This window comes from Silurus meridionalis, chromosome 14, assembly GCF_014805685.1.
Source record: "Silurus meridionalis isolate SWU-2019-XX chromosome 14, ASM1480568v1, whole genome shotgun sequence".
Lineage (NCBI taxonomy): Eukaryota > Metazoa > Chordata > Actinopteri > Siluriformes > Siluridae > Silurus > Silurus meridionalis.
The window spans coordinates 23,704,679-23,727,934 of NC_060897.1; the positions used below are offsets into that span (position 1 = coordinate 23,704,679).

General features: G+C 43.0%; 1 protein-coding gene and 1 pseudogene across 4 annotated transcripts in view; one reads left to right on the plus strand and one right to left on the minus strand.

The window, feature by feature from the left end:
• Window positions 1–118: 118 nt before the first annotated feature.
• On the minus strand, window positions 119–17,972 carry LOC124396769 (annotated as a pseudogene).
• Window positions 17,973–18,447: 475 nt separating this feature from the next.
• gtpbp1 (GTP binding protein 1) overlaps window positions 18,448–23,256 on the plus strand; it is an 18,177-nt gene continuing 13,368 nt past the window's right edge. For 2 of the 4 annotated variants that reach the window (XM_046866046.1, XM_046866048.1), the window contains exon 1: window positions 18,450–18,913. In XM_046866046.1, the coding sequence (XP_046722002.1) occupies window positions 18,734–18,913 (180 nt within the window). In that variant the 5' untranslated portion in view covers window positions 18,450–18,733. Of the gene's footprint in view, window positions 18,914–23,256 lie in introns of all 4 variants that reach the window. The other 2 variants (XM_046866045.1, XM_046866047.1) reach the window with 2 other exon arrangements.

Below are 23,256 nucleotides of genomic sequence, written 5' to 3' on the forward strand. Positions count from 1 at the left end.
CATCTAGACAGGATCCACATCTGTCATCTAGACAGGATTCACTGGAACTCAGCCTTTCCTCTCGATCTCTGCTCTCCTATGTGCACGGGGAAATCTCAATAAAACACACGAGTCAGCCTTTCAGAGAGAAGTTCCAAAGCTTTATTGTGTCACACGTGATTATATACTGTATGATAAGAGGGGAAGAGCTAACAGATGTACGTGCGTTACAGAAGAGACGCTTGAACATGACAACTCCATATATGATCATGTTAAACAGAAACTGAGAAAAACAGGAAACCACCCAAAAGTTAACCTGCAGAATAATGCATATCAGAAGAAGACAAGATAAACGGTGTGAAAATGTTCTAGGTCACAAGTGTTAGTCTCGTTATTAATGTCTGACTAATGAATAAAGATATAATGATTAAAGATATAAAATGATTCTCACAACGATCCTTTAAAACCCTCACAGCTTCTGAATACTTTCTTCTGGTACAAAGTTTTTCTTGTTATTTATTTTTTTTTAGAATTTTGCTTTTTGTTTTTTTTTGTTGAAATTTGTTCTTTAAATGTTAAAAGGCTGATTGAGAATTTCCAGATTCTTCTGAAACCCTGAGGTTCCTTTACACAGCTGGTCATGGATCTTCTGCCATGCCTTCACCTCTGAGCACCACAGAACCGATCTTTCACGAATTATCTGAGCCACTTCATTTTTACTCCCTTTGGCCAGACTCATGCTACTATTAACAATGAAAATAAGATCCAGACCGATAAAGAGAGCATTTACAGCAACAAAGCCGGCCCTGGCTGAATTTGAAAGAGCCAGAGGGGTTCCTTTAGCCAGCTGCCCAACGTCAGGAAGATCTGCAGCCAGTTTTGGGATGCTCCGACCGGCATTAGCTTCCTGAAGCCCCACAGCAACTGCCTTTGCAATCACTTCCTCACTACTGAGAGCTTTTACAGCTGAAGCTGCATCCACAATAGCATCAATACCTTTTCCTACAGTTCCAAGACGAGTGGCAATTTTCCCAAATGTAAATGCTGAGCTAAACCCATCAGGAACATCTATAGGACGCTCAGTATTAGCTGTCACTTCTATACAGTCGAGGATCTTCTGCACATCTTCCATAAACCTGATGAAGATGTTGTTTGCATTTTGTCCATGATGTTTGTTGACTGCCATTTCAGTGATGCCTGTGACAATACCATTAACACCACTGGTGACTCCGAGACCAACACCTGTGAGTGTGAGGGCCAAAGATACACCTGCAGTGACTGGAGCGAGAGCTAAACCTACGATGGACAAAACACCTCCTGCAATACCCACTGAACTTCCAGCTACAGTGGAGATGTGTGAGCCCTTCTTCATCCTGTCCAGCTGAACTGCAGCTTCTTCTAATTTAGACAGGAAGTCCAGCATTCTGGGGCCACAGTCAGTGAATAATGAGATGAAGTCCTGCGCGTTTTCACTGAACAGGAAATTTATCCTGAACGACTCGTCCTTTCTGTAAAAACATGGTTACACATTAAAATGAAAGAAAATGCAACAATATTCTCCAAAAATCAATAAATGTTATTTAAACAACCACGTGCTCTAAATAGAAACATTTATTTACAATACAGCTGCAGCTATCGATTATTTTAATAATCAAGTATTCTACCTATTATTCCACTGATTATTTGAGTAATCAGATAAGAAGTGCTTTTTCTTTATTAAAGATCGATACTAAAGAGAAAAGAGAAAATAAGACGGGTCTCTTGAAATGAACATTTGATTTCTGTTTAGAAAAATTTACATTTTTATTGCTGAAATTGAATAAAAGAATATCTGTGAAAACTAAACCTATTTAGTGCCTTTAAGTACAAATACAAACATTTCAATAAAATTCTTAAATAAAAATATGAAAATCAGTTTTAACTGACTTTAAAAAGGAGAAATGCACTCTTGTGTTTTCTTTATGTTTTAGTTTGAAATGATCTGGGAAACTTCTCGCCTCGCTTCTTCCGTTCTCTCTAGGGTTCCGAGACTCAGTTTGACTCCATGTGATTCTACTGATTGTCCCCTTTTCATTTTCAATGTGTAAAACTTTCTGGTTCTACAGAGGAGTGACGCTGATTGAGAAAAAAGTTGGAATTTGGCAAACTTTTTGTTTAATGTTGTAAATATTTGTGCTTCCAGAGCGTTTAGCTGTTCGGAGCGCTCCAGAGGTTAGCGGGTGGTGTGTCAGTAATAATGGTCCGTGGGGAAACACACTGCTCTGTGTGTAGTTAAATGGACAAAACGAATAATTTGCCTTGATGCATTTTTGAATTTGAAATACTCGAGTTACCTGAGGAACAGTTTCAGCTCTAATCTACAATTAATTTGACAATAAAATGAACTTTTACCTGATTTGAATTAACTGGGTTACAAGGCTGTAGAGTTTCTGCACAGACTCGTCATTTTTCCACCCAATCCCCAGTGTTAGCGTCATATTTTTCCATCTGAAACATGAGACATAAAACACCAGTAATTCTAAACAAAACCTCACACACTCCTCAGATTAAGACGAGCAGAAGACAGAAAGCTGTGTAAGTCTGAGTGATGCTTACTCTTTATGGTGAGAAAAACACAGCATTTCACAGATCTGCTGAGTGATGCAGATGTATTTGTCCAGCTGGAAGACCAAGATGTCCACGTTACTGAGAATCGGCAGAAAGAAATCTCCTGCGTCTCTCTTGAAGTGGACGAGGAGTGGAGACACAATCCTGGCTGTGGAGATCACCGAACACATGTCCTCAGCTCTCACTCCGTTTGGCATGATGCTCTCACCCATGAAGACAAACAGTGAGGTGACTGCTAGCTTCTCCACTGCATCCAGAAAAGTGTGAAATTTCTCCAGGCCTTTTAGAGTGTTCTTCAGAACTTTTTCTAACTCTTCTCCAGCTCCTGCCTCCTGATATTTGCTGTCAGTCTGCTCAACATGTACTCACCAAAAGCCTTTGCTTTGTGTTCAGACTTCTGAACATGGTCAAACTTCAGAGTGATCTGATCGGCCTGATCCCTAATGTCTCTCATCATCTTGAGCTCGGTCTCTCTCTGTAAGGTCCATTTGGATTCTCCATTACAAAACTCCTTCAGTGTTTTAGTGTATTTCACAGATTGTAAGATGTACTCTCGCAGCTGCTCCTGTAGTTTCTCTCTGTGGTGAAAAACACACACTGAATCAGTATAAAATCCAAAAGTTGGATACTGAACTATGTGGATAAACTCTCAAGTTCTCTGCTGTGTTGGAATGTAAAGGGTTGGTTTTCAGGATCACATGAGCACAGAGAGAAATGGAGTTCTGCATGTATAATCCAGCCATTAGGGAGGCACAAGCCAGTGCACTCTTAGTGCCGGTCCCAAGTCCGGATAAATGGGGAGGGTTGTGTTATGAAGGGCATCCAGCGTAAAACATGTGCCAAATCAAATATGCGGATCACAAATGAGAATTTCATACCGGATCGGTCGAGGCCCGGGTTAACAACGACCACCACAGGTATCGTTAGCCGACAGGGTACCGGTGTAAATTGGGCTACTGTTGGCTGAAGGAGGGGAAGGAGAGGAGGAAGATGTCTACAGAGACAGCAGGGAAAGGAGAAGTGGAGGAGAGTGGAGGTTCGGGTTGGTACTTTAAATGTTGGTACTATGACTGGTAAAGGGAGAGAGGGAGCTGATATGATGGAGAGGAGAAAGGTAGAGATGTTGTGTTAAGGAGACCAAGTGGAAAGGGAGTAAGGCCAGGAACATTGGAGGTGTTTAAACTGTTCTATCATGGTGTGGATGGAAAGAGAAATGGTGTAGGGGTGATTCTGAAGGAAGAATACAGTAAGAGTTTAGTGGAGGCAAAGAGAGTTTCTGATAGGGTGATGAACGTGAAGCTGGAAGTTGAAGGGATGATGATAAATGTCATCAGTGCTTATGCTCCACAAGTGGGTTGTGAGATGGAGGAAAAGGAAAGATTCTGGAGTGAGTTAGATGAAGTGGTAGATGGTGTACCTAGGAAAGAACGGTTGGTGATTAGGGCAAACTTTAATGGGCATGTAGGTGAAGGGAACAGAGATGATGAGGAGGTGATGGTAGGTATGGCCTTAAGGAGAGGAATATGGAAGGGCAGATGGCGGTAGATTTTGCTAAAAGGATGGAAATGGCAGTGGTGAACACTTATTTTAAGAAGAAGGAGGATCACAGGGTGACGTATAAGAGTGGAGGAAGGTGCACACAGGTGGACTATGTGCTATGCAGGAGATGCAACCTGAAGGAGATTGGAGACTGTAAGGTGTTGGCGGGGGACAGTGTAGCTAGACAGCATCGGATGGTGGACTGTAGGATGGTTTTGGAGGTGAAGAAGAAGAGGAGGAGAGTGAGGACTGAAAGAAGAATAAGATGGTGGAAACTGAAGGAGGAAGACTGTAGTGTGAGGTTTAGGGAAAAGGTGAGACAGGGGCTCGGTGGTGGTGAAGAGGTACTGGATGATTGGGTAACTACTGCAAGAGTGATGAGAGAGGCAGCTAGAAAAGTACTTGGTGTGACATCTGGAAATAGAAAGGAAGACACAGAGACGTGGTGGTGGAATGAGGAAGTGCAGGAGAGCATAAGAAGAAAGAGATTGGCAAAACAGAATTGGGATCGACAGAGAAAGTGGAGGGAGTATTTTGAGCAGCTGATAAATGAGGAAAATCTGAGAGAGAGGTTGGATGGTATGGAGATTGTAAAGCAGGAAGTGGATAGGATTAGTAAGGGGGAAGTGAGAGCAGCGATTAAGAGGATGAAAAGTGGAAAGTCGGTTCGACCAGGTGACATACCGGTAGAAGCATGGAGATGTTCAGGAGAGATGGCAGTGGAGTTTTTAACCAGATTGTTAACAAGATTCTGGAAGGTGAGAGGATGCCTGAGGAATGGAGAAGGAGTGTGCTGGTACTGATCTTTAAGCATAAGGGAGATGTGCAGACCTGCAGTAACTACAGGGGAATAAAGTTGATCAGTCACACCATGAAGTTATGGGAAAGAGTAGTGGAAGCCAGGCTGAGAGAAGAGGTGACCATCTGTGAGCAACAGTATGGTTTCATGCCGAGGAAGAGCACCACAGACGCATTATTTGCTTTGAGGATGTTGATGGAGAAGTATAGAGAAGGTCAGAAGGAGCTGCATTGTGAATTTGTGGATTTGGAGAAAGCGTACGACAGGGTGGAGAGAGGAGTTGTGGTATTGTATAAGGAAGTCAGGTGTGTCAGAGAAGTATGTAAGAGTGGTGCAGGACATGTATGAGGACAGTGTGACAGCAGTGAAGTGTGCAGTAGGAATGACAGACTGGTTCACGGTGAAGGTTGGACTGCATCAAGGATCGGCCCTGAGCCCTTTCCTGTTTGCAGTGGTGATGGACAGGTTGACAGACGAAGTCAGACAGGAGTCTCCGTGGACTATGATGTTTGCAGATGATATTGTGATTTGTGGTGAGAGTAGGGAGCGGGTTGAGAAGATCCTGGAGAGGTGGAGATATGCGCTGGACAGAAGGGGAATGAAAGTCAGTAGGAGTAAGACAGAGTACATGTGCGTTAATGAGATGGAGGGCAGTGGAGGGGTGCGGTTGCAGGGAGAAGAGGTGGAGACAACACAAGCGCACCCCACGTCGTCACGTATCGACACTGTGGATGTTGCGTCCGACGGCGTCCACATCCAACGCCGAGGGTACCCCTTCGCCGCCGACGTAGAGGACGGAAACCCTTCGCCGCCGACGCAGATGGACGGGACCCCATTTTGCGGGTTACGGTAAGGGTTAGGGTTTGGGTTAGGGTTTGGGTTAGGGTTACGGTCATCTTCAGGATTTTTCGAAATTTAAAAATGAATCCTATAAACTTATTATGATAGATAATAAATGATTAAGTGTATAGGACAGCGATCTGCATTGAAAAGCGAAGCACAGGGGCTCCCATACATCTGCGTCGAAAAGTGACGAGAAGGGGGTACCTTCGGCATCGGATGTGGACGCCGTCGGACGCAACGTCCACAGCGTCAATATGTGACGATGTGGGGTGAGAATGCGCTGGTGGAGAAAGTGGAGGAGTTCAGGTACCTGGGGTCAACAGTGCAAAGTAATGGAGAGTGTGTTAATGAGGTGAAGAAAAGAGTGCAGGCAGGGTGTGAGTGGGTGGAGAAGAGTGACAGGAGTGATTTGTGATAGTAGGGTATCTGCTAGAATGAAAGAGGAAGTTTATAGGACTGTGGTGAGACCCATGATGTTGTATGGATTAGAGACAGTGGCATTTGAGTAAAAGACAGGAGGTGGAGCTGGAGGTAGTTGAGCTGAAGATGTTATGGTTTTCGTTGGGAGTGACGAGGATGGACAGGATTAGAAATGAGTTTATTAGAGTGACAGCCCATGTAGGATGTTTTGGTGACAAGGTGAGGGAGGCGAGAGTGAGATGGTTTGGACATGTGCAGAGGAGGGACATGGGGTATATCAGTAGGAGAATGCTGAGGATGGAGACACCAGGTAGGAGGAAAAGAGGAAGAGGAGTTCTGCATGTATAAATACTGTCTGTTTAAATAAGGGATAAAGTGCATTAATGTTCCGAATAACATACATAGATGATTATATATTTATATAGTGTCAAGGTCTGGACATTTTTGAGTTGTTTGTTTTTGCTTTGTCTACCAGATGCCACCACTGGGCCCTTCTCCCCTTCTCCCTTCTCCATACTCCCTTATCCCCTACTCCCCTATCCCCTACTCCCTTATCCCTACTCCCTTATCCCCTACTCCCCTATCCCCTACTCCCTTATACCTTACTCACTAATCCCTACTCCCTCAGCACATTCTCCCTTATCCCTAATCCCTTATCCCCTACTGGCTTATGCCCTCCTGCCTTGTTTCCTACTCCCTTATCCCTTCTCCCTATTTCTACTCCATTGTCCGCTAGTCCTTTCACCTACTCCCTTATCCATACTCCCTTATTCGCTACTCCTTATCCCCTACTCCCTTATCCCCTACTCCCTATCCCCTACTCCCTTATACCTTACTCACTAATCCCTACTCCCTCAGCACATTCTCCCTTATCCTAATCCCTTATCCCCTACTGGCTTATGCCCTCCTGCCTTGTTTCCTACTCCCTTATCCCTTCTCCCCTATTTCCCCTACTCCATTGTCCGCTAGTCCCTTTCACCTACTCCCTTATCCATACTCCCTTATTCGCTACTCCCTTATCCCCTACTCCCTAATCTCTTATCCCCTACTCTGTTATCCCATACTACCTTATCCATACTCCCTTATCCCTAATCCCTTATCCCCTACTCCCTTATCCCCTTCTCCCTTTACCCTACTCTCTTATCCCCTACTCCCTTATCCCCTACTCTCTTTCCCCTTCTCCCTTATCCTCTACTCCCTTTACCCTACTCCCTTATCCTCTATTCTCTTATCCTCTGATCATGCTGCACTGATCATGTTGGGGGTCATGTTGGCGCCGGTGCAGCAGCATGGCGGCCGGTCAGCTGCTGTTTGGAATGTATGGAATGAATGTAATGAATGGAAGTACGTAAATAAGGACATTTTCCCCCAGAGACTGGTTTATTCAAGAACTGAACTTTTGGCTCTAAGGAAGAATGGTGCTGGATTAAAACACAACATTCCTCCTGAAGTAAAAAAGCGATACAGGGTCACCCGTGCTGGAGCAAAGCTAAAGGCGAGAGCTGAAGCCAAACGGGAACGTCGGCAGAAATACAAGCCACCTATTCCATCTGTGATTATGGGGAACGTTAATTCACTGTCCAACAAGTCAGATGAACTCTTCGCATTGGTGAGGAGCCAACGAATCTACCGGGAGAGCTGCCTAATCATGCTAACGGAGACCTGGCTAACAGCTAACATACCGGATTGCATTGTGGATTTACCCGGCTTCTCCACGGTGCGTGCGGACAGAAACACTGCAGCATGTGGCAAGAGTAAAGGTGGTGGCCTCATATTGTACATAAACAATAGGTGGTGCAAGCCCGGACATTTCGGATTGTACTACACGCGGCAACAACACAATCGACCTACTCTATGCCAACATCGAGGATGCATACAAAGCCACGCCCCTTCCCCCTCTCGGCAAATCAGATCACATACTGATCTCTACATCCCAGGTACACACCCCTGGTGAGGAGAGAGCCTCCATCAACCAGAATAGTAAGGAGGTGGACACCAGAGGCGGAGGAGGAGCTTAGAGACTGTTTTGACAGCACAGACTGGGCGTGCTATTGGACCACCACGGTGAGGACATCGAGCAAGCGTCACAGTGTCTGTCAGACTATATCCATTTCTGTTTAGATATTGTGATGCCCACAAGGGCTGTGTGCAGTTATGTAAATAACAAACCTTGGATCACCAGAGAGACGAAGGAGGTCCTGAACAGGAAAAAAAGAGCCTACAAAGAAAAGAATCTGGAAAAGAAAAAGCTGTTCAAGCTGAGTTGAGGTGCTGTCTGAGAAGCTCTAGAGAAAACTACAAAGCTAAGATAGAGGGAAATTGAAAACAAACAATATAAAAGAAGTGTGGGATGGAATGAAAACAATTACTGGGTGTAAAAAAGGGGCTGCATCGGGAGGAGACAGTGTGGAGCGAGCCAATGATCTAAATGATCATTTCAATAGGTTTAATTCATCCGCAAAGCCCCACCCACCTCATCTCATTCCCCTCTATTTCCTCCTTATTCTACAAATGAACCTGCACTGGTGGAATCAGCTCTCCTCATTACACCTCTTACTGAACATCAGGTAAGGAGAGAGCTGAAGAAACTGAAGACCAGGAAAGCAGCAGGCCCAGATGGGTTGTGCCCCACGCTCCTGAAGACATGTGCAGATGAGCTAGAGTACAGGCTCCCTTCTCCCCTACTACCTTATCCCCTACTCCCTTCTCCCCTACTCCCTTATCCCTACTCTCTTATCATCTACTCCCTTATCCCCTACTCCCTTTCCCCTTCAATTAACTGGGTTACGAGGCTGTAGAGTTTCTGCACAGACTCGTCATTTTTCCACCCAATCCCCAGTGTTAGCGTCATATTTTTCCATCTGAAACATGAGACATAAAACATCAGTAATTCTAAACAAAACCTCACACACTCCTCAGATTAAGACGAGCAGAAGACAGAATGCTGTGTAAGTCTGAGTGATGCTTACTCTTTATGGCGAGAAAAACACATCTTTTCACAGATCTGCTGAGTGATGCGGATGTATTTGTCCAGCTGGAAGACCAAGACGTCCACGTTACTGAGAATCGGCAGAAAGAAATCTCCTGCGTCTCTCTTGAAGTGGACGAGGAGTGGAGACACAATCCTGGCTGTGGAGATCACCGAACACATGTCCTCAGCTCTCACTCCGTTTGGCATGATGCTCTCACCCATGAAGACAAACAGTGAGGTGACTGCTAGCTTCTCCACTGCATCCAGAAAAAGGTGAAGTTTCTCCAGGCCTTCTAGAGTGTTCTTCAGAACTTTTCCTAACTCCTTCTCCAGCTCCTGCCTCTTGGAATCTGCTGTAAACTTGGTCATGCTGCTCAACATGTACTCACCAAGAGCCTTGGCTTTGTGTTCAGATTTCCGAACATGGTCAAACTTCAGAGTGATCTGATCGGCCCGATCCTTGATGTCTCCCAGCATCTCGAGCTCGGTCTCTCTCTGTAGGATCCATTTGGATCCTCCATCACAAAACTTCTTCACTGTTTCAGTGTATTTCAGAGATTGTAAGATGTACTTTTGCAGCTGCTCCTGTAGTTTCTCTCTGTGGTTGAAAACACACTGAATCAGTATAAAATCCAAAAGTTGGATCCTGAACTATGTGGATAAACTCTCGAGTTCTCTGCTGTGTTGGGATGTAAAGGGTTGGTTTTGAGGAACATGTGAGCACAGAGAGATAAATAGAGAGAAATAGAGTTCTGCATGTATAAATACTGTCTGTTTAAATGAGGGTTAAAGTGCAATAATGGTTCGAATAAAATTACATAGATGATTATATATTTATATAATGTCAGGGTCTGGACATTTTTGGGTTGTTTGTTTTTGTTTTGTTTACCAGATGCCACCACTGGGCCCTTCTCCCCTTCTCCCTTTCTCCCTTCTCACTACTCCCTTCTTCCCTTCTCCCTTCTCCCCTCTCCACTTCTACCTTATCCCCTTCTCCCTTCTCCCTTCTCCCCTCCACTTCTACCTTATCCCTTCTCCCTTCTCCCTTCTCCCCTCTCCGCTTCTACCTTATCCCTTCTCCCTTCTTCCCTCTCTGCTTCTACCTTATCCCTTCTCCCTTCTCCCTTCTCCTCTCCGCTTCTACCTTATCCCTTCTCCCTCTGCTTCTACCTTATCCCTCTCCCTTATCCCTTCTCCCTTCTCCCTACTCCCTTCTCTGCTTCTCCTTTATCCCCTACTCCATTCTTCGCTTCTCCCTTATTCCTACTCCCTTATCCCTATTCCCTTATGCCCTCCTACCATATCTCCTACTCTCTTATCCCCTACTTCCTTATCCCTTCTCCCTACTCCCTTATCCCCTACTCCCTTTCTTCCTTATCCCTCCTCCTTATCCCTTATTCCCTACTCCTTTCCCTCCTCCCTTATCCCTCCTCCCTTATCCCCTACTCCCTTTCCCTGCTCCTTATCCCTCCTCCCTTATCCACTACTCTCTTATCCCCTACTTCCTTATCCCTTCTCCTTATCCCCTACTCCTAATCCCTACTTCCTTATCCCCTACTCCGTTATATTTATCTCCTTATCCCCTCTCCTTATCCCCTACTCCCTATCCCCTCTCCTTATCCCCTACTCCCTTATCCATACTCCCTTATCCCCTACTTCCTTTACCCCTACTTCCTTATCACCTTCTCCCTACTTCCTTATCCCTTCCCCTTGTCCTTAATCACTTATCCCTAACTGTTTGATGTCCCCACCTGCTCCTGCTCCCTTATCCCTTATCCCCTACTCCCTTATCTCCTTCTCCCTTATTCCTACTCCCTTATCTCTACTCCCTTATCCCTATTCCCTTATACCCTACTTCCTTATCCCTATTCCCTTATGCCCTCCTCCCATATCCCCTACTCTCTTATCCCTTCTCCCTTATCCCCTACTCCCTTTCTTCCTTATCCCTCCTCCCTTATCCCTTATTCCCTACTCCCTTCCCTCCTCCCTTATCCCTCCTCCCTTATCCCCTACTCCCTTTCCCTGCTCCCTTATCCCTCCTCCCTTATCCACTACTCTCTTATCCCTACTCCTTTATCCTTCTCCCTTATCCCCTACTCCTAATCCCTACTTCCTTATCCCCTACTCCGTTATATTTATCTCCTTATCCCCTCTCCTTATCCCCTACTCCCTATCCCCTCTCCTTATCCCCTACTCCCTATCCCCTCTCCTTATCCCCTACTCCTTATCCCCTACTTCCTTTACCCCTACTTCCTTATCACCTTCTCCCTACTTCCTTATCCCTTCCCCTTGTCCTTAATCACTTATCCCTAACTGTTTGATGTCCCCACCTGCTCCTGCTCCCTTATCCCTTATCCCCTACTCCCTTATCTCCTTCTCCCTTATTCCTACTCCCTTATCTCTACTCCCTTATCCCTATTCCCTTATACCCTACTTCCTTATCCCTATTCCCTTATGCCCTCCTCCCATATCCCCTACTCTCTTATCCCTTCTCCCTTATCCCCTACTCCCTTTCTTCCTTATCCCTCCTCCCTTATCCCTTATTCCTACTCCTTTCCCTCCTCCCTTATCCCTCCTCCCTTATCCCCTACTCCCTTCCCTCCTCCCTTATCCCTCCTCCCTTATCCACTACTCTCTTATCCCCTACTTTCTTATCCCCTACTCCTTATCCCCTACTCCTAATCCCTACTTCCTTATCCCCTACTCCGTTATATTTATCTCCTTATCCCCTTCTCCTTATCCCCTACTCCCTTATCCCTCTCCTTATCCCTTATCCCCTACTCCCTTATCCATACTCCCTTATCCCCTACTTCCTTACCCCTACTTCCTTATCACCTTCTCCCTACTTCCTTATCCCTTCCCCTTGTCCTTAATCACTTATCCCTAACTGTTTGATGTCCCCACCTGCTCCTGCTCCCTTATCCCTTATCCCCTACTCCTTATCTCCTTCTCCCTTATTCCTACTCCCTTATCTCTACTCCCTTATCCCTATTCCCTTATACCCTACTTCCTTATCCCTATTCCCTTATGCCCTCCTCCCATATCCCCTACTCTCTTATCCCTTCTCCCTTATCCCCTACTCCCTTCTTCCTTATCCCTCCTCCTTATCCCTTATTCCTACTCCTTTCCCTCCTCCCTTATCCCTCCTCCCTTATCCCCTACTCCCTTTCCCTGCTCCCTTATCCCTCCTCCCTTATCCACTACTCTCTTATCCCCTACTCCTTTATCCCCTTCTCCCTTATCCCCTACTCCCTAATCCCTACTTCCTTATCCCCTACTCCGTTATATTTATCTCCTTATCTCCTGCTCCCTCATCCCTTCTCCCTTATCCCCTACTCCCTTATCCCCTACTTCCTTATCCCCTACTCCATTATCTTCATCTCCCTTATCCCTGCTCCCTTATCCCCTACTCCCTTATCCCTTATCCCCTACTCCCTAACCCCTGCTCTCTTATCCCTTCTCCCTTATCCCCTACTCCCTTATCCCTTATCCCCTACTCCCTAACCCCTGCTCTCTTATCCCTTCTCCCTTATCCCCTACTCCCTTATCCCTTATCCCCTACTCCCTAACCCCTGCTCTCTTATCCCTTCTCCCTTATCCCCTACTCTCTTATCCCCTACTTCCTTATCCCCTTCTCCCTTATCCCCTACTTCCTTATCCCCTACTTCCTTATCCCCTACTCCGTTATCTTCATCTCCTTATCCCCTTCTCCTTATCCCCTACTCCTTATCCCCTTCTCCTTATCCCCTACTCCCTTATCCCCTACTTCCTTATCCCCTACTCCGTTATCCTCATCTCCCTTATCCCCTACTCCCTTATTTCTACTCCCTTATCCCCTACTCTCTTATCCCTTCTTCCTTATCACTTCTCCTTATTCCTACTCCCTTTCCCTCCTCCCTTATCCCCTACTTCCTTATCCTTCTCCCTTATCCCGACTCCCTTGTCCCTAATCCCTTATCCTTTACTTCCTTACCCCTTCTCCCTTATCCCTAATCCCTTAGACCTACTTCCTTATCCCCTACTCCGTTATCCTCATCTCCCTTATCCCCTACTCCCTTATCCCCTCTCCTTATCCCCTACTTCCTTATCCCCTACTCCGTTATTCTCTTCTCCCTTATCCTCTACTCCCTTATCCCCTACTTCCTTATCCCCTACTCCCTTATCCTCTACTCCCTTATCCCCTACTCCCTTATCCCCTACTCCCTTATCCCCTACTTTCTTATCCCCTACTCTCTTATCCCCTACTCCCTTATCCCTAACTTCCTTATCTCCTACTTTCTTATCCTTTACTTCCTTATCCCCTACTCCCTTATCCCCTACTTTCTTATCCCCTACTCTCTTATCCCCTACTCCCTTATCCCTAACTTCCTTATCTCCTACTTTCTTATCCTTTACTTTCTTATCCCCTACTCCCTTATCCCCTACTCCCTTATCCCCTACTTTCTTATTCAATTCAATTCAATTAAAAAAACTTTCTTATCCCTGCTCCCTTATCCCCTACTCCATTATCCCTACTACCTTATCCTCTACTCCCTTATTCCTACTCCGTTATAACATACTCCTTTATCCCTCCTCCTTATCCCCTACTCCCTTATAACAAACTCCCATATCCCTCCTCCCTTATCTCCTAGTCCCTTATCTCCTAACTGTTTAATGTCTCCCACCTGCTCCTTGTTAGTGTTATGTATTTAATTTACCCCTTTTTCCTGGCACTTTGTTGGTTTATTTTATTTGTCATTACTTTTTTCGCGGTATATTCGTCTTTATATTCCTCTTTATACTCATCTTTATATTCCTCTTTATATTTGTATGTGAATCTGTCAGTTTGATTGTTTTTCTGTATGGTGAGTGTCTTTCTTTTATGGTTGTTTGATTTCTTCGAGTCTTTTGTGTTCCCTATTCTCCGGTCTTCTCGAGTTTCCTGGTACCTCCTGTCTTCCAGAGTTTCTTCGTTCTGTTTTGTCATTAGTTAAATTTGAATTAGTCTTGTGTTATTATTTTGTATTAATAAACGCACTCTGCCTGTGTTCAATTTTTGGTTCTCTTCTATCGAGCTTGTTTATTGCACTTATTATTTTCATTAAAAGAAATCATGCCATTGCACATCTCGAGTGTGTCTCTGCAGTTCGGTTCCTACATATACATAATTCACTACATATTTATATTGGTGTCTCTGGTCATGTTTTTTATCTGTAGGATAAAAACTTTTAAAAACCAAACACACTTAATCACTAATTTAGAGTTTTATTAGGATTTAATAACCCAAATGATGAACTGTTGTGTATTTTTTTGTTTTGCTGAGGGACAGTCCATATCAGACCAGAACCCTGGCCACTCCTACACTGTGTGGTGACTCGAGGTACAGAGCTCCATAAACCTGTTATAACCTTTTCTAAATCACATTCCTACAGAAGATTTGTGGATCTCAGTCTTATACATTTTATGTTATAACATACTTATTATACTTATGTTACTTTATAACATACTATATCAGTATGTTATAAAGTAACGACATGCCAGATGTGGTTATTATCTGAGGTAGTGGAGATGCAGTAGTTTATAAACCACGATTTTCACTACATTAAAACACAGACCTTATCATGGTGTTCATTTTAATCAGCGTGTCGTGTTCTTCTGTCAGTTCCTCCTCAGATCTAAATCTAAAAATAAAAAAAGTTATATTTATTAAATTATTGTTAATCATGAGGATCATCACAGCTTTTTATACATCAACTCTTGTAAGATATCCTTGTTCACTCATCCTAGATTAGTTTGACCCAGAACACTCAGTTCTTGTATATACCCTCTCTTTATACGCTTACGTTGTGAGAAAAGCCAAACTGTCACCTTTTGGTATGGCTAATCTACGCTTTGTTGCTTCTGCTAAATGAATAACATGACCAGATGTGGAGTTATTATCGTTAACAGTTTTTATGTTCTTACAGTATGGTAGTATGTATCTTGTTGCCATTAGTAGTTATAGTAATTTTGTTGTATGCTTCTAGAATAAACTTTTTGTATGTTTCTGTTGACCGTACCCTGAACTATCCTTTTGTGGCATGTGTTACTTTGCCCGTACACACACAGTAGTTCCTGTATTTCTGTTTTAGGCTTATCTTTTGCAGGCCCAACATGACCTTGTGGCGTCGTCTCTCCTAACTTTCTCTTCTGTTCACACACACACACACACACACACACACACACACACACACACACCTGGCAGCCCACCCCCTTTCTCTCCTTCACTTTGGAAGTATATCTTCATGTCTGAGACAATAAACTTTGGAACTTCTCTCTGAAAGCTGACTCGTGTGTTTCATTGAGACTTCCCCGTATACGTAGGAGAGCAGAGATCGAGAGGAAAGGCTGAATTCAGGGGTATCCTGTCCAGGGGACAGAAAGCAATCCTGCCCAAGCGGCAGAGGATAAAACATTCCTTACAACTCTAAACTCATGCTAACAGTAAAATTAGTACTTCACATTCCGGCCATTTTTTTTCTCTTGTCCAGGCCTTCAGTGTTGTTCTACCTAAATCAATCCACCTCTTAATCCCATCATTATACAGCCATAAAAACCATCACTATCATACAGATGTGCAGAGGAACAGAGCACTGCATCACACACAGGAATCTCATACAGTGACAATGAAACAAGAAGTTTAACAGATGTTTTAAATTGTTTTGGACGACGATGTAAAACTTGAGCTGATTCTGAAGACCTCACACCAGGTTTTAACCATATAACATATTATTTATATATAAATAATGAGAATATTTGTTGGACTTACGGTTTAATTTGTGTCCTGTGTTGAGGAGCTTTAAGTCTGATAGGAGCTCTTCCCTTTTCTGCTGCAGACAAAGTGCTGAACTCTATAAAAATAAGTGTCGGTTCCTTTAAGTGATTCATTTGTGTGAGTTGAGTGAATCGATTCACAAGGAACAAACAGATTTATGTATCTTTAGTAGATTGCAGTAGACGTATTCACACACATTTTCACACTGGTTTGTGTGATGTGGTTTGTACATTTAGTTTTTAAAATTATAATCTCACTAATGATTTCACAGAAAAGCTCTAAATGACCAACACAATTAAAACTCTTTGTCTGAAGGAACAGACTCAGTAAAGTGAATCACTATTCTCTTCTGACACTTTCACTTTCCTTTCACTACCAAAAAGCTTTAACTCCTAATCAGACTAGAAACTGCTCCTAACACCAGAGATAAAGCTGTTTACATCGAACTGATCACAGGATTCTAGTTTATCATTTAATCCAGTTAGTTTATTGTTGTAAAGGAAAAGAAGAAAAGAAAAAAAATGTTTTTAATTTATTACATAATTTGATCATGAATTTGTTCAGGTTTATTTAAAGTTTATTAAATCAGACTGTTAAAATACAAGATATAAATAATGTAGAATATTATATATCATGTAATATATAGTATATTATAATATCTAATATAATGTCATATAAAGTATATAAAGTGTTTGCTGTAGTAACGCGGGTTTACCACTAGATGGTAGTCATGTGTCAGACAGGTCTTCAGTACGAGATAAAGAAGTAATATTGTAATATTGTGTGTTTGTGTGTTTGTGTGTTTATTATGAGATTAGTGTACAGCGTGGCCCAAAGTTTTAAAAATTACACAAATATTAATTTTCTCCAAGTCTGCTGCTTCAGTGTTTTTTATCTTTTGGTCAGATGTTAATTTGGTATACTGACATCTAATTACAATTATTTCATAAGTGTCAAAGGTTTTTATTGACATTTACATTAAGTTTATGCAAAGAGTGAATATTTGTAGCATTAATTCTTCGTTTTTAAGACCTCTGCAGTTAAACCCTGGCATGCTGTCAATCAATTCTGGGCCTGAGTCTGACTAATGGATCCCATTCATGTCTAATCAACACGTGGAGTTTGTCAGGATTTGTGGGCAAAATAGTGAGTGATCCCCTCCCCCTGGCTGAGGAGCAGCTCCACATTTGAATGGTCTCAGGATACTTTACTGTTGGCATAACACAGGACTGAAATGTTTATTTTATTTATTTATTTATTTTCTTTTTTTTATCAAGTGCATTTTCATGGCAAAGAGGGAATTTGCATTTAATTGCAGTTCATCTGATCACTCTTCATAACAATCTGGAGTATATGCAAATTGCCATCATAAAAACTGATTCATATTTGTGTCATTCTCAAAACTTTTGTTGACTGTGGTGTTGCAGGATAAATACAGGGTGAGTAAGTGTAGTACCGGTTCTGTACAGCAGAGGGCAGCACGGAGACTGTCCTGAGCACAGGTGTGTGAGTGCTGCAGGTCCTGGGGTTTAATGAGATTTACACCTGAACAGAATCATACGAAAATATGACATCATTTTACACACACACACACACACACACACACACACACACACACACACACACTAAAGACCTACATGTAATGAGTAAACACTCCCCCTGGTGTATCTGTAATCCTGATAAAACACTTGTTGTATAAAAGTGTGGATTGTTTTGGAGAGAATGATCATTACAGTATAATTACACATCTCATTTACAGCCCCAGATTAGAGCTTTCACTGACGTCGCTCACACCTACACAGTTACCCACAATGCAACACGTGTCCATGCGAATGTTACAGAGAGTTCTTCTCACCTGAAATGTTCGATGCTCTTTTTGATTTCTTGATGTTCTCCACAATGTTCGAGGTTCTCATGGTGCAGTCCTTCTCCAGCGGGTTCCTGCAGGATCCCTCAGCTGGCTGAGATCTCTCCTGGAGATGCTGTGAACAGAAACACATTCAAATCTGAGAATATGCACTGAATCTGACACGACTGTGTGTGTGTGTGTGTGTGTGTGTGTGTGTGTGTGTGTGTGTGTGTGTTATTGGAGGGAAATCTCCTGGATGATGTCTGATGTAACACACTTGACAAGTAGGTAACCTGTGTGGCCATTTTCACACACACACACACACACACACACACACACACACACACATGTATTACTCATTCAAAACAGATGTCAGTTGTAGATTGACGTCACTTTAAATTCCATTGGTGCATATTTATGAATGGAGTTTATTAGTGACTATAACATTAAATCTCTGTGTGTAAAAATGAAATAAATTAAAATGTAATTAAAATAGTTACATTATGATTTACTGTATTCTAAAAGTTTATTCACTGTTATATAGGAACAGGCACGCCGACTCTGATTGGCTGTTAGAGTCACGTGGTTGAGCAGTAAGATGCGGATTGGCTGGTCGGTTGCTGACTCATGACTATGTAATTAGGAGGCGTTTCCACACGCGCTGTATTTACCTGTGTTATGACTGAACTGTGTGTGTGTTTCAGTATGTAGTGAACATTAGTGATAATTCTGCACTGTTCGTGTGTAAATAAGGAGTTTTACAGGAGCAGCTGTGTGTGTGTGTGTGTGTGTGTGAGGAGATAAAGCAGCTCTGCGGATCTTCTTCTCCACCGCGTCATTTAAACCTCCTGATTTAGCGCTTCTTCAGAGTGTGTTTTTATTCACACACACACACACACACACACCGAGAGAGAGAGAGAATTTGTTTGAAACATGGCGTCCACGGCGGCTCCTGAGCCCGGGTCGAGTCCAGGGTCGGTGTCCGCCACGGAGTCTTTGGTGCCTGCTAGCATGTTCGCTCCTGCCGGCCGGGGCTGTGGAGAAGACGCCGGGGCGGAGTGCTTCGAGGACGGGGAGGCGCTGAACGGAGAGTCCGGGGATTTCTCCAGTAAGGTTCGTTACTAGGCCTCAGTGATCTGCTTCCTTCCTTCAGCAGCAGTTTGTTTATCTCGAGTTGATGTGGATCTGAGGAACATTTCTGAAGATTCAGTGTGTGTTTATTTATTAAATATCACACGTGCAGTTCTGATTATACTGTTCCATATCCGACTTTCTGATACAGATCATAAACATGTCGTGTATTTTTAGATCCTATTTAGTGTTTACTAAACCTTAATTACAATATAATAGACCTGCATCTATTATTATTATTATTATTATTATTATTATTATTATTATTATTACAGCTTCCTCACACTGCTGCTGACTGAATATAGTGTTCACTCTATAGTGTTCACTTTATAGTGTTCACTCTATAGTGTTCACTTTATAGTGTTCACTTTATAGTGTTCACTTTATAGTGTTCACTTTATAGTGTTCACTTATAGTGTTCACTCTAGTGTTCACTCTATAGTGTTCACTCTATAGTGTTCACTTTATAGTGTTCACTTTATAGTGTTCACTCTATAGTGTTCACTTATAGTGTTCACTCTATAGTGTTCACTTTATAGTGTTCACCTATAGTGTTCACTTTATAGTGTTCACTTTATAGTGTTCACTTTATAGTGTTCACTCTATAGTGTTCACTTTATAGTGTTCACTTTATAGTGTTCACTCTATAGTGTTCACTTTATAGTGTTCACTTTATAGTGTTCACTCTATAGTGTTCACTTTATAGTGTTCACTTTATAGTGTTCACTTTATAGTGTTCACTTTATAGTGTTCACTCTATAGTGTTCACTCTATAGTGTTCACTTTATAGTGTTCACTTTATAGTGTTCACTCTATAGTGTTCACTTTATAGTGTTCACTTTATAGTGTTCACTTTATAGTGTTCACTTTATAGTGTTCACTTTAGTGTTCACTTTATAGTGTTCACTATAGTGTTCACTCTATAGTGTTCACTTTATAGTGTTCACTTTATAGTGTTCACCTATAGTGTTCACTTTATAGTGTTCACTTTATAGTGTTCACTTATAGTGTTCACTTATAGTGTTCACTTTATAGTGTTCACTTTATAGTGTTCACTTTAGTGTTCACTTTATAGTGTTCACTCTATAGTGTTCACTATAGTGTTCACTTTATAGTGTTCACTCTATAGTGTTCACCTATAGTGTTCACTTTATAGTGTTCACTTTATAGTGTTCACTCTATAGTGTTCACTATAGTGTTCACTTTATAGTGTTCACTTTAGTGTTCACTCTATAGTGTTCACTTTATAGTGTTCACTTTATAGTGTTCACTTTATAGTGTTCACTCTATAGTGTTCACTCTATAGTGTTCACTCTATAGTGTTCTAGTGTTCACTCTATAGTGTTCACTCTATAGTGTTCACTCTATAGTGTTCATTTTATAGTGTTCACTTTATAGTGTTCATTTTATAGTGTTCACTTTATAGTGTTCATTTACAGAGGGGAGATCACACTGAATAGAACACTGTACAACTGTCACTGTTACTGCTGAAGTATACTGATGAAATACCAGTGCAACGTGTTCAAGAGAGAGAGAGAGAGAGAGAGAGGGATAATGTATGTTAGTTTGAGAGAGAGAGAGAGAAAGAGAGGGATAATGTATGTTAGGGATGGGGGAGGGGAGGGGGTAGAGGGAGGTTTATTGTTTATTCTTCTATAATATAATAAAATATTCGTAGCAGAAGGAAAGAAAAGGAAAAGGAAAAGGAAAAGGAAAGAATGATTCGGGGCGTGGGAAATGTAATATGTTTAGAATAAACTCTCTTTCAGGTATTTAGTGAATGATTTCTTGTTTTTAGTGATTTGTATAAAAGGTTTGATGTTGATGTCGTTCCTGACTGAAGATTTGATCAGTTTAATTTGAGATTCTTCACTGATGTTGGTGTGAATCTTCACAGGTTCAGGTGAATTATGTTTTATATTAATGTAGTTACTGCAGTAGAAGTTATTACACAAACACGGGTGTAGGATAAAAGTAGTAAACATGTACAGGGTTTCCTCAGGGTCTTAACAAGTCTTCAAGTCTTCAAGGTAAATTTCAGGTCTTAAATTTACGGTTGTAGGTGAATAATATGAAACCGGTGGTAGTTTTTCTGATGGTGATGAAACGCCGCCTCTGACACGCACTGAAACACTCCTGCAGCACTTCAGTGTTTTTACTGGTTTTGTGTGTTAGTTCTACATTGTTGTAGTTGTTTCTTTCACTTTATCACGACTACAATCAGATCTCTGTTACTGGTGCAAATCTCCTACTGCAGCACAGACGTGAAGTAAATTTATTTTTCAGATATGGAGCAGTACACGTTTAGTGATACACTTCAAAACTTTATACAGTGTGTGTGTGTGAGTGTGTGTGTGTGTGTGTGTGTGTGTGTGTGAGAGAGCCGAGGTTAATGTTGTGGTGTTTGTGCTGACAATCGGCTCTAGCGTGAGTGTATGAGTGTGTGTATGAGTGAGTGTGTGTATGAGTGAGTGTGTGTATGAGTGAGTGTGTGTATGAGTGAGTGTGTGTATGAGTGAGTGTGTGTGTGTGTGTGTGTGTGTGTGTGTGTGTGTGTGTGTGTGTGTGTGTGTGTGTGTGTGTGTGTGTGATAATGTATGTTAGTTTGAGAGAGAGAGAGAGAGAGAGAGAGAGAGAGAGGATAATGTATGTTAGTTTGAGAGAGAGAGAGAGAGAGAGAGAGAGAGAGAGAGAGAGAGAGAGAGAGAGAGAGAGAGAGAGAGAGAGAGAGAGAGAGAGAGAGAGAGAGAGAGAGAGAGAGAGAGAGAGAGAGAGAGAGAGAGAGAGAGAGAGAGAGAGAGAGAGAGAGAGAGAGAGAGAGAGAGAGAGAGAGAGAGAGAGAGAGAGAGAGAGAGAGAGAGAGAGAGAGAGAGAGAGAGAGAGAGAGAGAGAGAGAGAGAGAGAGAGAGAGAGAGAGAGAGAGAGAGAGAGAGAGAGAGAGAGAGAGAGAGAGAGAGAGAGAGAGAGAGAGAGAGAGAGAGAGAGAGAGAGAGAGAGAGAGAGAGAGAGAGAGAGAGAGAGAGAGAGAGAGAGAGAGAGAGAGAGAGAGAGAGAGAGAGAGAGAGAGAGAGAGAGAGAGAGAGAGAGAGAGAGAGAGAGAGAGAGAGAGAGAGAGAGAGAGAGAGAGAGAGAGAGAGAGAGAGAGAGAGAGAGAGAGAGAGAGAGAGAGAGAGAGAGAGAGAGAGAGAGAGAGAGAGAGAGAGAGAGAGAGAGAGAGAGAGAGAGAGAGAGAGAGAGAGAGAGAGAGAGAGAGAGAGAGAGAGAGAGAGAGAGAGAGAGAGAGAGAGAGAGAGAGAGAGAGAGAGAGAGAGAGAGAGAGAGAGAGAGAGAGAGAGAGAGAGAGAGAGAGAGAGAGAGAGAGAGAGAGAGAGAGAGAGAGAGAGAGAGAGAGAGAGAGAGAGAGAGAGAGAGAGAGAGAGAGAGAGAGAGAGAGAGAGAGAGAGAGAGAGAGAGAGAGAGAGAGAGAGAGAGAGAGAGAGAGAGAGAGAGAGAGAGAGAGAGAGAGAGAGAGAGAGAGAGAGAGAGAGAGAGAGAGAGAGAGAGAGAGAGAGAGAGAGAGAGAGAGAGAGAGAGAGAGAGAGAGAGAGAGAGAGAGAGAGAGAGAGAGAGAGAGAGAGAGAGAGAGAGAGAGAGAGAGAGAGAGAGAGAGAGAGAGAGAGAGAGAGAGAGAGAGAGAGAGAGAGAGAGAGAGAGAGAGAGAGAGAGAGAGAGAGAGAGAGAGAGAGAGAGAGAGAGAGAGAGAGAGAGAGAGAGAGAGAGAGAGAGAGAGAGAGAGAGAGAGAGAGAGAGAGAGAGAGAGAGAGAGAGAGAGAGAGAGAGAGAGAGAGAGAGAGAGAGAGAGAGAGAGAGAGAGAGAGAGAGAGAGAGAGAGAGAGAGAGAGAGAGAGAGAGAGAGAGAGAGAGAGAGAGAGAGAGAGAGAGAGAGAGAGAGAGAGAGAGAGAGAGAGAGAGAGAGAGAGAGAGAGAGAGAGAGAGAGAGAGAGAGAGAGAGAGAGAGAGAGAGAGAGAGAGAGAGAGAGAGAGAGAGAGAGAGAGAGAGAGAGAGAGAGAGAGAGAGAGAGAGAGAGAGAGAGAGAGAGAGAGAGAGAGAGAGAGAGAGAGAGAGAGAGAGAGAGAGAGAGAGAGAGAGAGAGAGAGAGAGAGAGAGAGAGAGAGAGAGAGAGAGAGAGAGAGAGAGAGAGAGAGAGAGAGAGAGAGAGAGAGAGAGAGAGAGAGAGAGAGAGAGAGAGAGAGAGAGAGAGAGAGAGAGAGAGAGAGAGAGAGAGAGAGAGAGAGAGAGAGAGAGAGAGAGAGAGAGAGAGAGAGAGAGAGAGAGAGAGAGAGAG